The 14,114-nt window shown below is 38.0% G+C and overlaps 1 protein-coding gene across 1 annotated transcript in view; it reads left to right on the forward strand.

Annotated features, from left to right (window-relative positions):
- Nucleotides 1-14,114, forward strand: part of PTPRO (protein tyrosine phosphatase, receptor type, O) — a 375,184-nt gene that overhangs the window by 260,506 nt on the left and 100,564 nt on the right. The window contains exons 4-7 of the mRNA XM_006888435.1: nucleotides 817-969; nucleotides 1,983-2,426; nucleotides 4,382-4,543; nucleotides 8,229-8,425. Coding sequence (XP_006888497.1) covers nucleotides 817-969; nucleotides 1,983-2,426; nucleotides 4,382-4,543; nucleotides 8,229-8,425 — 956 coding nt within the window. The remainder of the gene's footprint in view (nucleotides 1-816; nucleotides 970-1,982; nucleotides 2,427-4,381; nucleotides 4,544-8,228; nucleotides 8,426-14,114) is intronic.

The following is a 14,114-nucleotide window of genomic DNA, read 5'->3' on the forward strand; positions in this document are numbered from 1 at the left end:
CTCATTGGTGATGTTCCATGAATACAGCATGAGAAATACTTTCATTATTATCATGTACATGCTATTCTGGTTAAAGATAGAATGTATGCTGTGCTGCAGGAAATAAATTCAACCTTTCCTAATTCACCTATGTATAGGAACTCTAATGGCCTAGTGGTAGAGAGCTGTGCCAACAATCCAGAGGTAAGTGGTTCAAATCCACCAGTTGCTCTGTGGGCAATCTCTTTCTTCATGACATAAAGTCTCTAAAAACCTACTGGTAGGTCAGCTGTGAGTTGGTCCCAACTCAACAGCACATAATAACAACTAACCCAAACATCTACTGAACCAGTTTCTCCTGGATAAGTTAAAAAGGTATTTCTAGGCCTAGGGTGCTAGAGGAGTGGCCCTCACAAAGTTTCACTGGAGATAGTCCAAGCATTAGTCTCAGTTCAAAAGCCAGTATTTTTGTTTGTTTGGTTTTATGTATGTATTTTGATAGTTCTCATGGAGCTCTGGTGTTTTAGCGGGTAAAGAAAGAGTTGCACAATCAACCCAGGCACCGGCTTCTGTTAAGGTCTTAAAATTTTCTGCTAGAAAATAGAAATTTAACTCAAGTTATACATGATCTCAACAAAGATTCTGACCCTTTAAATTGAATTTCAGGATCCAAACATGCATTCTACCTTACATGAATTTTTTATTACTGACCATGCCAGAAGTTGGAGGAAATATTACCTTATCCACATTTTATCATAATTAATTTCAGAATGTTCCAGAAAGTGTCTGGCACTTAGAAGATTACATTTTTAATATAATTGATTTTTCTCTTTGTAGATTTCTTTAAAGGAAAAACAGTATTCAATCACTGGCTGCCAGGAATATGTTACAGTAATATCACTTTCCAGCTGGTATCTGAGGCAACTTTTAATAAAAGCACTCTAGTGGAGTACAGTGGTGTCAGTCATGAACCTAAACAGCATAGAACTGGTGAGTTTTCTAAGAACTGAATTCAATAAGAATATCGAATACATGTGCAAATACATAGTACCACATAAAGGAATGAGAGACTAATTTTCATTAGAAGTCCATATATGCAGTATCTTTATCCTAGTAGATAAAGGACAGGTAGAAAATGTTACAAGAGACCAGGCAGTATGTCTTCGTATTTTTATAAGAGCATCTTCATTAATTTATAAATCCATTTAATGCTTATATACTCATTTTAGAGAGATGAAGAAGAGGCCACTCCTTTTAACATGTATGCAAATGTCTCTAAAGACAATGTCTTTAGAGACATTTGCATATACAGCTTTCCAAGAAAGTCTCAAGAATACTATCACTGCTTTTTTTGTAACCAAGATCTAGGGACAGAGACTCATTTAAAAATTATAAATAAAGAATATTATTATTAGCTGAATGTTTGCAATTATGTTTCAGAAGTGGATAGACTATAGTTTTGAAAGTATGTCACAAGTTAAGCTTCATCTGACATACTTTGGACATGTTGCAAGGATGGACCAGTCCTTGGAGAGGGACGTCATGCTTGGGAAGGACAGCACAAGAGAGGAAGACCCTCGATGAGATGGATTAATTCAGTGACTGGGGTAATAATGGAGGCAGGAGTGTCGGAAATGGTGAGATTGGCACAGCATAGGGCAGAGTTTAGGGCTGTTGTACACAGGGTCACTATGAGTCGTAAGTGACTCGACACCACATAATGACAACAAAAATAACAATTCATTCAAAGTGTTACTAGTGATACACTTAAAAGTGCACATCCCCAACCCACAAAGCCTTCAATATTTAAACTATAATTATTGTATAATTATAATTATTCTGAAAAATTTAACTATGTAACAGACTCCATATGAACAGAGAAGAGTTGAATAAGATATCAGAAGTAAAATTAAAGTGTGTTTTGCAAATCTACCTGTGTATTTGATCCGTTGTTTACCCTAGAACTAAATGCACTTGTAAATAAAAATTCTCTCTCTTTCCAGCCCCTTATCCACCTCGAAACATTTCAGTGCGTATTGTGAACTTGAACAAAAGTAATTGGGAAGAACAGAGTGGCAGTTTCCCAGAGGAATCATTCTTGAGATCCCAAGACCCATTGGGAAAAGATAAGCTCTTCCATTTTACTGAGGAAACCCCTGAAATACCCTCTGGCAACGTTTCTTCTGGTTGGCCTGATTTTAATAGCAGTGACTATGAAACTACATCTCAACCATACTGGTGGGACAGTGCATCTGCAACTCCTGAAAGCGAAGATGAATTTGTTGGTGTCCTTCTCACCGAATACGAAAATAATAACACACTCGGTGCAACAAAGAAACCCACATCAGGCTTTCTCACTTTTCCCCCTGTTCAAATGATACTGAACTGGTTACCACCAAAGCCACCCACTGCTTTTGATGGGTTTCACATTTACATAGAAAGAGAAGGTAAAGTAATGGCAAATCACAGGGACTGCGACTTGGGGTAATTAAACGAAAGGCAATTGAAAGATTCCTAACTCTGTGTTCAGAAAGTTAATGGTAATCAATTAAAACTTAAGGAAAAATTATAAAGAGATAGAAGAATTTAATTGATTATGCAAAACAGACTAAAAGAGATGAGAATGGGCAGATTAGATAAAAATCAGATGTTTGGTTAATTTATAAATGGCAGGTATTTGCAGCTCTGCTTCTTTCATCTCACATGCATCAGGCCCCAAAGGGACATTTTAAAATTGGAAATATCTAGAATTAAAGGTCTTATCATCAAAAAAATAACAGAATATAGAGAATGTCTCCATTTTCTTATATTCAAATTGGTAAAGCATGCTGAAAATAATCTTTTAGAACTGTAGCCTTCAGCTAGCTAACCTTATTCTCCTTAAGATTTGTTCTTCTGGAATCAGCACCACTCCTGTGGGCTGATTTAAAACAGAGAATGTACATGTTACTTTCACTAAAGCTATTTAATTATATTTCCTAGTCCCGTAGTCAGCATCTGAGCTTAATTTTTAAAAAGATGTATTTTGGCCTACTAAAGGGAGCTCTGGTGACCTAGTGATAAGAAGTTGCACTGTAATCCCAAAGGCACACAGTTCAAGTCTACCAGCTGCTCTGTGGAAGAAAGATGTGCAATCTCTTCCCATTTGATTAACTGCCTCTGAAGTCCCTCCAGAGGGTCAGCTATGGGTCAGTTCTAACTCAACAGTACACAACAACAATTTATTAAAGTCAAGTCATGACATTTAGAAAATGTGTCTCAAATTATATTTTAATTTTTAGTTTGGTGGTTTTTAATAGGTACTTGTCATTTGCCTCATTTTTACAATAACATGTTTCATTTGAAACTTCTAGTAGTGTAGGTGGTCATGGCTGTCAAGATATCAAAATTTAGACTTCAAATGACAGCCTTATTTTCAGGGTAGGGCATTAGGATCTTGTAGTCTTATAAATGGCATATTGTTTACCTGCATTTTATTTAATAGCATGTGATTAAAAAATGTTGTGATTTTCATTAAACTAGATAGAATAGCTATCCGAACTCAAATATCACATAGCATTGAAAACCTTTGCCTTTTCCATTTGAGTTACAAATCTTAACATTTACCTGAAGCTGCTTGTGTAAAACTTATTATGTCGTTTATTTTTCTATTCCTCAATATATTCTTTGGAAAATAGGACTAAAAGATGGGGTTTTTTAACTGCTCTTTTTCTAAGAAGATCCAAGAACTCTTTCATCTGACTGCAGTGTGTTCTTTTGAAGGTGATAGTTATCATCAATTGGTGATAACGATTTCAAATGAAATCATAAACAGCAGGAGATAAACTTTGAAGCAATGCAAAAATCACTATTATTTTTTTTTTTTACTTTTAGAAAAGCTGCTAAAGGCAAAGAGATGAAGGAGCAATATTACAAATGTCATAAATATTTGGAGAAAAATTATTCCTAACCAAAAATAATCCAATATATTTATGGCATTTCTAGATATTTAATCCTATGAAAGAGAAGTTATAAAACACTTAGTAATTTTTTTGTATTCCTCATCTATTGAGACAAGTAGCTCAGCTAATGTCACTTTCACCTTCCACTCTTCTTCTATTTTGTGCATATAAATGTGGTAGGTAACAGTACATAAATAAATACCTTGTATACTCATCTCTAGTTTTAGAAATTTAGGTTGTATATTTTAATTTTATTATTCCAAAATACTATGAAAAACAAATTAGATTCCAGGTCAGACATGCCATAAATAGCATCTTTAGTGTGGAAGTATTCTTGAATTTGGCAAAAGGAAATAAGTAACATAAAAATATGTATCTTTATAAAAGCAATTGACTTCTCTAACGGCAGAGTCCTTTCAGGCGTCCATTCACATGCATTCTCTTCTTTATACATGAACTAGAAAATTTCACTGAGTATTTGACAGTGGATGAAGATGCACATGAATTTGTTGCTGAGCTGAAGGAGCCTGGGAAGTACAAGTTGTCCGTGACCACTTTTAGTTCCTCGGGATCTTGTGAAACTCGAAAGAGTCAGTCAGCAAAGTCACTCAGCTTTTATATCAGTAAGTATCAAAAGAGATTATTTCGCACTTACAGAGGAGCTAAAAACAATGAAACACTTGAGATTAATGACACCTGGGTGAAAATTATTCAGCAAAGCTTAGGGATCCTGAGAATCCGTCAAGGTCAGAAGATGCTGAGTCCCATGAGGCTTTTGACAGCAAAGGAAATAGTTGTGTCTTTGATAGCAGAAAACACATGCAGGGATTGAACTTGAAAACTTTTTGAAATTTCTTTTTTATAATGATGATATGTGAACAATTATTAAACCTTTTCATCATCCAAAGGGCTCAATGTCCCCACTTATATTTTACTCCCATCCACAATTTATTGGGAAGCTATTTTCTCACTGACATTGCTTGTAGCCATCAGGAAGGACTTTTAAAATTGTTTTGAATGGAAAAAAATTCACATATGCAGCAAACTACTGTTTTACAGGGTATTTTAAGAAAAGATACATTCTGGAGGCATGATTGTGCTCCTTTTAAAAAAAATAACTGGAAGATAGATGTTTTTATACAACATTCAGATTTCTTTCTCTCATTAATTTCACGTTCATGGAAATAGTGCCTTTTTAGTATCCCTGACCTATATGTACCTGTCAAGGGGTGTGTATGATAGTGTAGAGTCTAGAATCTACAATTAGTCCCACTAATCTTATCCTGTTGAATCCAAGGATACATATTTGGCCCACATTCAATTACCCTCAGAGTCTAGAACCACAACATGTATCATAGATAATTCTATAATTGGAGTCTAGAGGAAAGCATTGTGTCCCACCACGATACGTATTAAAAGCACATTTAATAATCAAAAATTCTCCTTTGTTCAGCATGCCTTCCAAGAATGAAAACATCAACAAAAAAGTCAAAGGATAAAATAACTAAGTCACAAAAGGGACAAACTTTACAAGAACATAAACATACAATTTAGAAAATATAACTATGATTTGAGGTTATGATGGGAATCGATACCGTGGAGCTGCATGAACATTCGCAGAGTATTGAGCTGTGATGCTCAAAAGGCAAAAATTAGAGTGTAGTTATACACAAGTGGAAATGATAAAACTAGAGAGTCTTATAATCCCAATGTAAAGTGTTAGGCCAGCTTCTGTTTATGCAGTGAAAGGTAATAGCCAAGCAATAGCTGAACCCTTCTGGAGAAGAGTACTGAATACTTCATAGACTGTCAAAAGAATGAACAGGTATGTCTTGGAAAAGCTGTGGCTGGAATACTCTTTAGAGGCAAGGATGACAAAGTTCATCTCTCCTGCTTTGGACATGTTGGCCAGTGTAGGCTATTCCTAGGAAAGGAATATCATGCTTGGAAGAGCAGAGGGTCATTGAAAGAAAGGAAGACTCACAATGAGATGGCCTGAGATGCTGACTGGAGCAATAGGAACAAATGTATGAGGAAGGCACAGGATAGGACAGGATTCGATCTGTTGTTCATAGAGTCACTATGGATTGTATTCAACTTAATGACACCTAACAACAACAGGCTGAACAAGTGAATAGTACATTTATACGTAATATTTTGTTTGGTTTAAGATGACTATTTTTATTGCAAGTCTGAGGCCAAAAATCAGTTGCCAAGTTTATTGGGATTTAAATGTGCCTCTCATTAGCAAAAAGGAACATCAGACAGCAACGGACAAAAATTACTCTAAGAGGTGTTATCCTTTACCTGATTGTCATCTCCAAAGTTAAACACCACCTTTGTTGTGTTTTTCTTGTTGTATACTGCCAAGTTGGAACCAACCCAACTCATAGCTGACCCTACAGCAAGTTTTTAGAGGCAGATAATCACACCAGAAGAGATGACCTATTCTTCTTCAGCAGAGCAGCTGGTGGATTTGAACCACTTGCCTTTGGGATTTTAGTGCAGTCTTATCACAGGGTGACTAGAGTTCCCTAACTACCACTTTTGGTGCCTCTTAAGGGTCAGGCATTGGGCTGTTAACAACTTTAGAAACCTAAGATAACAAAAGAATTCTCAAAAAGTAGAGAAATTGGTTTTGTTGTTGTGTGCTGCTAAGTTGAGGTGCTTGAAAATGCCCCAGGCAACATTCACTTAACAAGCCAAAAATGTCACCTCTGGTTACAAGATTGGAAAATCCCTTAATGCTGTGATAAGTATATTAATAATTGCTTTGCCTGTTTTTCAAGTATGGGAGATATCTGGACATAAAATCATTTAAGAAAGAAAGTTTAGAATTCAATCCTTCCTAGGAGACCCAGGTATTATTAGTTCTGTGACATTGAGTAGGCTGCTTATATCTCTGGGTCCTCATGTCTTCACCCCTAAAATAAGGCCTTGCTTATCTAATCAGTTCTGACAGAGCTCTGGTGCCCTAGTGGTAAGGAGTTATGCTGTACAGCAAAAACCAGGTGATTCAAATCCACCAGCTGCTCCACAGGAGAAAGACAGACAATCTCGTCCTGTACAAGGTACAGCCTCTGAAAACTTGCTGAAGGGTCAGATCTGGGTTAGTTCCAACTCAATACATGTAACAGCAACAGCAGTGGATTATTTCCCCACCTGATAGATGCAGTGACTGGGATGTAGAGAGGCCAGATAATTGGCCCAAAATTGCACCTCTAACAATGATAAAAGCTGAGTCCCAAACCCATTCTCTTATCACCAAATCAATTATCTTCACTTTCTCATCATTCTCCCTGAAAGCTGATACAGGGATTAAAAGCATGGACTTTAGAGCCAGACTTCCTCTATTTGGATCACAGCTCTCTTTAATCTATTTCTGCCTCAATTACCTCATCTGGAAATACGGTCAATAATAGACTTGTTAGGAAAGTGAAAAGATTGAAATATGTAAATTCCTTTATTGCCAGCAGAGCCATTTACTGCCCACCCCACCTCCTTCTATCTGCTCCAGTCTAGGAATATAGTTTTCTTTTTATAAAGTGAGAAATGCCTCTTAAGCAAATAAAAGGAAGTTGCACATTTGCATTTCAGCAGGGAATTTGGGGTAGATAATAATCACCTTGACATTTCTTGGGTGCTTCCTAAGTGTCAGGCACTGTGCTAATAACCACTTTAGAAAGCTAAGAGAACAAAACTAATGGTGGCACTTCTCTGGAGATATTTTATAATGAGGAACCCATTGTGTCCCTCAAATTATCACCCAGGTTTAGCCAGCTTCTATAATTGAGTCTGCCTGTTGCCTGTTTCCTCTTCTACATAGTCACAGCCTGCCTCTTTGAGCCTGCTGGTGCCAAATTTAATAAATTCTTACACGATTGTTAGTAGAGGCTAATTTGAATCTCAAAGTAATTCTTTCTAGAGACCAAAGATTCTAATAGGAAAGCATTAGAAGCGCTGCTGAAATGCCACACTGCCACACCCATTCTTCATTAAAAGAGACATATATTTTCTTGAGTTGAGGATTTACCAGATAAACATGTTAGATGAAGTGGAGGTCTGCTCTCAGTAGAACTGTTTCTGTCTTTGCTACTTCAGTTCTTATAAAGGTCAAGTCAAGGTCATAAAATGAAGGCTGGAACTAGGCAGAGATTCTAAAAGGCTGATGAGTCTGACTGATGCTCCTATATTGGATATCTTTGCAAAGGCCAAGGAAGGCAATATGATTTTTTTTAAAAAAACTAGAATCTTTGCTCTATTAGCTCGGCAGCAAACTTCACCAATGCTTTGATTTAAAATGTGCAGGTCCTTCAGGAGAGTGGATTGAAGAGTTGACTGAGAAGCCTCAGCATGTAAGTGTCCACATTTTAAGCTCAACCACTGCCTTGATGTCCTGGACGTCTTCCCAAGAGAACTACAACAGCACAATTGTGTCTGTGGTGTCACTGACCTGCCAGAAGCAAAAAGAGAGTCAGAGACTTGAAAAGCAGTACTGCACTCAGGTAACGAATCTCAACCCACAGTCACCCCAGGAGACACAATCACACAGGGGCAAGAAATACGGGCAATTGCAAGATGATGGAGTCAAGATGCCCCTAAGCAGGTATTAAAACAGTGTAGCTCATAGTCAGGAGAGAGGTCAGAGTGAATGTAATGCCACTTCCAATTACACTGCCATCCTCCTTCCCTTGGAGGGAACTGCCATCCCCAGGTCTGCTTTACTTCTGCATTCATTCCTTTGTTCTTGTTGTTTTATACTGACAAGTTGGAACAGGATCATAGTTGACCCTCCAGCACCAACCTTTGTGTTGGCAGTGCAATTCCTTACTAGGAAGCCCCCAGAGCTCTAGCTTCTACTGTGTGGCTACATGGCAAAACTGGTTAATGCTCAGCTACTAGTTAAAAGGTTGGAGGTTTGAACCTACTCCAAGCTGGCTTGAATCATAAGCCTAGGGGTCTGTTTCTGAAGAGACACAGCCTTGCAGATAATATGAAACAGTTCCCCTTTGCACAAGCAGGGTCACCACCAGTCAATACCCACTCAGAAGCAGACAAAAACTGTAATAACAATCCATGAGCCAAGAAATTGGAGAAGTTTAGAGCTCTAAAACATTTTTAAATGATTTGCTTTTATTAGAGTTCAAAGTCTAATTAGAAAAAAATTCTCAATGCACATAGTTTCTGCATAGTGTAAAAATAAGACCTAGGCTAAAATGCAAAGATCAAGAGACTTATAAGTTCTTAATAAGAAGATGATGAGCAAGAGTAATGTGAATTGGGGCGGCCGTGGAGAGCTTGGTTGGATTGAATTGTGTCCCAGAAAAAAAGATATTTTGAAGTTTTAATCCCTGTGTCTGAATTTGACCCTGTTTGTAAAAGAGTTCTTTTTATGTTATGTGAATAAGACCATATAGGGCATGGTGGGTCCAAAACACAGTCCGTTCTGAGCGATGCCTTTTTAAAAGAGAAATAAGACATAGACTCACACAGAGGGGAGATGCCATGTGAACATATGTCCACAAGTCAAAGAACGCCAAGGAAGTGGGATGGCAGAAGATGAAAAGGATGAAGATTTTTTTTTTTCTTCTTAGAATGGACAGAGGATAGCGCTGATGATGCCCTAAATTCAGACAGTAAACCCCTGATTTTAAAATGATCTTCTTGGGGTGGTTCTAAAAGTGAAATAAATACTCCGAATTCATCACACTTGACTATTCTATTTTCTCACTTACCACTTGTCGTCTTGCTCCCCTTTCTATCTGTAATAAGTCACCATGATTGTGTACACTGCCTTGTTGATGCACGAGAAGCATGCTAGTATACCTACTTCAACCTATAAACTCCACTGATCACTGTGACTATGTTTGCACCTAGATGAGTCCTCAGGGAGGAATTACAAATAAGGACAAATTAAACCTAAACTCTAAATTTATGAATCTTGAAGTCTGACCTTCCATGTAGGCACATTGCACACATTCATTTGAATTTTATCTCATCAAGTATTTGCTCTTCATGTCAGTGCAGTGCTTAATGTATGAGTTCATGTATGAATGTCTGTGGTAAAGCAAATTTTTGGATACAACCCTTCCAGCAATCATTGTTGTGTATCATCAAGTCGGAACTGACTTTACAGCTAACCCTCTAGCAGGTTTTCAGAGACAGTTTAATTGCACAGGAGGAGAATGCCCATCTTTGCTTCATGGAGCAACTGGTGGATTTGAATTGGGTGCTTTCGGGATTACTGTACCGTTTCTTCATAGTAATTGTAGTGCTTTCAATAATAAGCATATCTTGAACATAAAGAGAGTATATACAAGACTCAATTCTTCAAAGTAAGTGAGCTGTTAGCATTCCCTCTAGAATCACCTACAATCATAGTATCGGATTTAGGAAGCATCTTCTATTTGTATATAAGTATACATAGTGTTGGAACTAAGACCAGGACCTGAGTAACCAAGTTTTCTGACTCCCAAGAAAGTATTTTTATTAGACTGTGTATGCTCCTCCAGAGGAAGGTCCTCCTGACTGCCGATTGGCCAAAGAAGGGACAAAGAGCACAAACTATAGCTATACGTGGTTTATAAGTATGCATTTGCACTGGGATTTGGGACATACTTTGAATTATGAGACTTTGGGCAACATTCTTCACCTCTATAAATCATATGATCTCTAGGTGGCCTAGTGGTAAGGATCTGTGCTCCAGTCCCAAAGGCATGTGGTTCAGATCCACCAGCTGTTCCATGGGAGAAGGATAAGCAATCTCCTCCTGTGCAGTTGACTGCCTCAGAAAACCTGCTGGAAGGTCAGCTATGGGTTGGTTGCAGCAATGATCTGTATTGACACAGCAACTGGGGTTATGAGGTTAGTTGTACTGGAAACAGTGAGACTGGTTCAGGATAGAACAGAGTTCAGAGCTGTTGTGCATTGAGTCGCTATGATTAACAGGCAAATCATCGACGGCACATAACAACAACAATCTGTGGCCAAGTGGTAAGAATCTGTCCTGCAATCCCAAAGATACACAGCTCAAGTTCACCAGCTGCTCTGCAGAAGGGTAAACAATCCCCTCCTGTGCTATTTTTTCCCCCTCTGAAAACCCACTGTAGTGTCAGTAATCAATGGGTTCTGACCTGACAGCTCACAAGAAAACAATGTAACATATCAAACCTATTGTCAGAGAGAGAGAGCTACGTTGGCCTAGTGGACAGAAAGTTATGCTATCAAGCCAAAGGTGGGTGATTTTAATCTGCAGCCCTCAGTCCTGGTTCAAATTGTTTTTCTGTCAAACATTCTTCTAGGTGGTATAGCACTGGTCTGTGCCTTGCTGTACAGAGGTAACATGTGGTTGCTGTGATGCTTAACACTGTGACACTGATGTGCCAAATATGATAATGGTTACCCATAGTGGACGGTGTTTGCTGGAGCTTCCCAATTAAAAGAAGCCTGAAAGCAGGAGTGGCATCCACTTCTGAAGTGGCTTGCCTCTGGAAACTCTATGAAGAGTGCTCAGGCCTTTCGTTCATAGGGTCGCTATGAGTCGTCGACAACAACATTGTCATAAAGTCAATTCTGACTCTTAATGACCCGATTAGACAGAGTAGAAAGGTCTTATGTGGTTTCTAAGGCTGTAAACTTTATGGAAGCAGATGGCTTTTTTTTTTCTCCTATGAAGCAACTGGTGGGATCAAGTCTCCAAACTTTCAGTTAGCAGGTGAGTACTTCAACTATTGTGCCACCAGGACACTTCAATCTATAATATGTTGTTGTTTGTTGTTGTTGTTGTTGTTAGGTGCCAATGAGTCCACTACAACTCATATTGATTATGTCCAATCCAGTTTGGTACCATAAAGATAGTTCTTTTTTTTCTTCTTTTTTCTTGTTGTGTACCCTTGAGTCAAACCTGATTGGCACAGGAAGAGATAGCCTCTCCTTCTCCAGTGGAGCATCTGGTGGATTCGAACTGCATACTTTCATAATGATAGTTCTTCAAAGTATACAATGCTCAAGGAAGATTTTATTGTTTCTTCCTATTGCTTGTTTTAATGAAGGGATATTTGTGTTTTAAGTTTTAAACATTATCTCATACCATTGATTTCAGGGCTCTAGACAGGCCACAGTCCATTAGAATTTAAAACTTTGTTCTGTACTTTTCACTTTTTTGCCCAGGACAATATTATACCATATATGTATTAAAGGAAGTCTAGAAGAATACTCACCAAAACATTGGTGGTGATTGGAGGATAACAGAAAGACTTTCCATTTACGTCAATCACTTTTTTGTTGTGTGAGTGATTTTCATGATGTGCATTTATTAATTTTACCACTTACAGTGGATGCCAAAAAATAAAATTATTTAGCTATATACCACGTACATATTCTTATTCTTGCTAGGAAATGCCCTATCAGACAATGAGAGTTGATAATCTATATTGCTTTCAGAAGAGTTAAAAGTAGAAAACATGGATGAGAAACAATTACATGAAAGAGTATAAATAGGAAAGGAACGGTAAACATGGTGGTAATTTACTAATTCAGTTTAATCTAATTTTGGTCAGAACAATAGAAAAGAAACTTGATATTCAATTACATTTTGGGGGCTTTGATGTTCAATTACCAAAAATTGAGCAGCTTGTTGTTGTTATTGTTATGTGCTGTCGAGTTGCTTGTGACTCATAGCGACCCTATATACAACAGCCCTAAACTCTGCTCTGTCCTCTGCCAATCACACTGCCTCTGACACTCCCATCCCAATTATCCCAGTCACTGAATCAATCCACCTCATAGAGGGCCTTCCCCTCCTGCACTGTCCCTCCACCCTACAAGCATCATGTCCCTCTCCAAGTACCAGTCCCTCTTTACAACATGTCCAAAGTATGTCAGACGTATCTTAGTCTCCAGAGAGACACCATTGCTCTTCAGTCCTCTGGAGAGGTCCCTACAGCAGACTTTCCCATCACAATATGTCTTTTCATTTCCCGGCTACTGGTTCCAAGAGTGTTTAACACCCTGTAGCAAGTGGCTTCAAGTCAGACTCATTTCAGCAAGCAAGGTTGTGTCATCTTCATAAGGAAGGTTTTTGATGAGTTTTCCTCCAATCTTAATGTATTTCTTCATAAAGTCCATCTTCTCAAATACTTTGCTCAGTATACAGATTAAATAGGTGAGGAGAAAGGATACAACTCTGACACATAACTTCCTTTATTTTAAACCATGTCATGTTCCCTTGCTCTTTTTTCACAACAGCCTTTTGTCCTAGGTGTAGGCTTCACATGAGCACAGTCAAGTGTTCTGAAATTCCCATTCTTCTCAACCTTAGCCATAATTTGTTAAGCACAAATAGATATTCTTCTGGTATTCTTCTTTATCAGCAAGAATCTCTCTGACATCAACAATTTTTATCTCTGGTGCCACAGCCTCTTCTAAATCAAGCTTGCATGTCTGGCAATTCTCTATGTACCATTCTAGCCAATTTTGGAACCTTAGACTATTAAATTCTCAATTCTCATGCATGCCAACTTTAACAAATATATATCCTTCATGTATATGTTCTCACTATTCTTTTCTATAGGATATTTATTGCATAAGTGTTGGGGGAAGAAAGAACAGTACACTTGAGCTCATCTAAATGAGAAATATTCTCTATAGCATTTTATAAGGTACACAATCATCTTGCAAAGTACTTCCAGCTTTGTCTCAAACCTCATCATGAAATTGCTCATCTTGTGTGGGCTAGGAGGAGTCACAATGAGAGGCTTTTGGTCCCAGTGCTGAATTGGAACACATGACTTTGGTCATTCCTACCTTCTTTCCTGACGTAGTAAATGAGAGACTTTTACTAGATAATCTATGAGGTCACCTACATCTCTATTATTAGAAATCACTTGCCTAAAGTGGTGAAAGACTAAAGACATTCCTGCACTGATCTTTGTAAGCAATCAGCTGAAGCTATGATTTAGGATGTCAGACTATCCTTTCATTATTGCTAATTTGATTGTGGTTAGAGGCAGTGTCTCTAGTGTGTGTAGTATTGACATTGAGGAGTGATAAGGCAGCTCAGGGGCTTTATTGAATCTAGTCATAGAATTTGAATGTCTTTCAGTCACAAAGGGACAAATGCTATATGGTGCCACTGTTGTAGAATGAGGCTGGCATTGGGGTGGGGGTAAGACTGAGAAAAACTGGATGAAATAT

Source organism: Elephantulus edwardii, unplaced genomic scaffold, assembly GCF_000299155.1.
Source record: "Elephantulus edwardii isolate Elephantulus edwardi_28Jun2011 unplaced genomic scaffold, EleEdw1.0 scaffold00067, whole genome shotgun sequence".
Classification (NCBI taxonomy): Eukaryota; Metazoa; Chordata; class Mammalia; order Macroscelidea; family Macroscelididae; genus Elephantulus; species Elephantulus edwardii.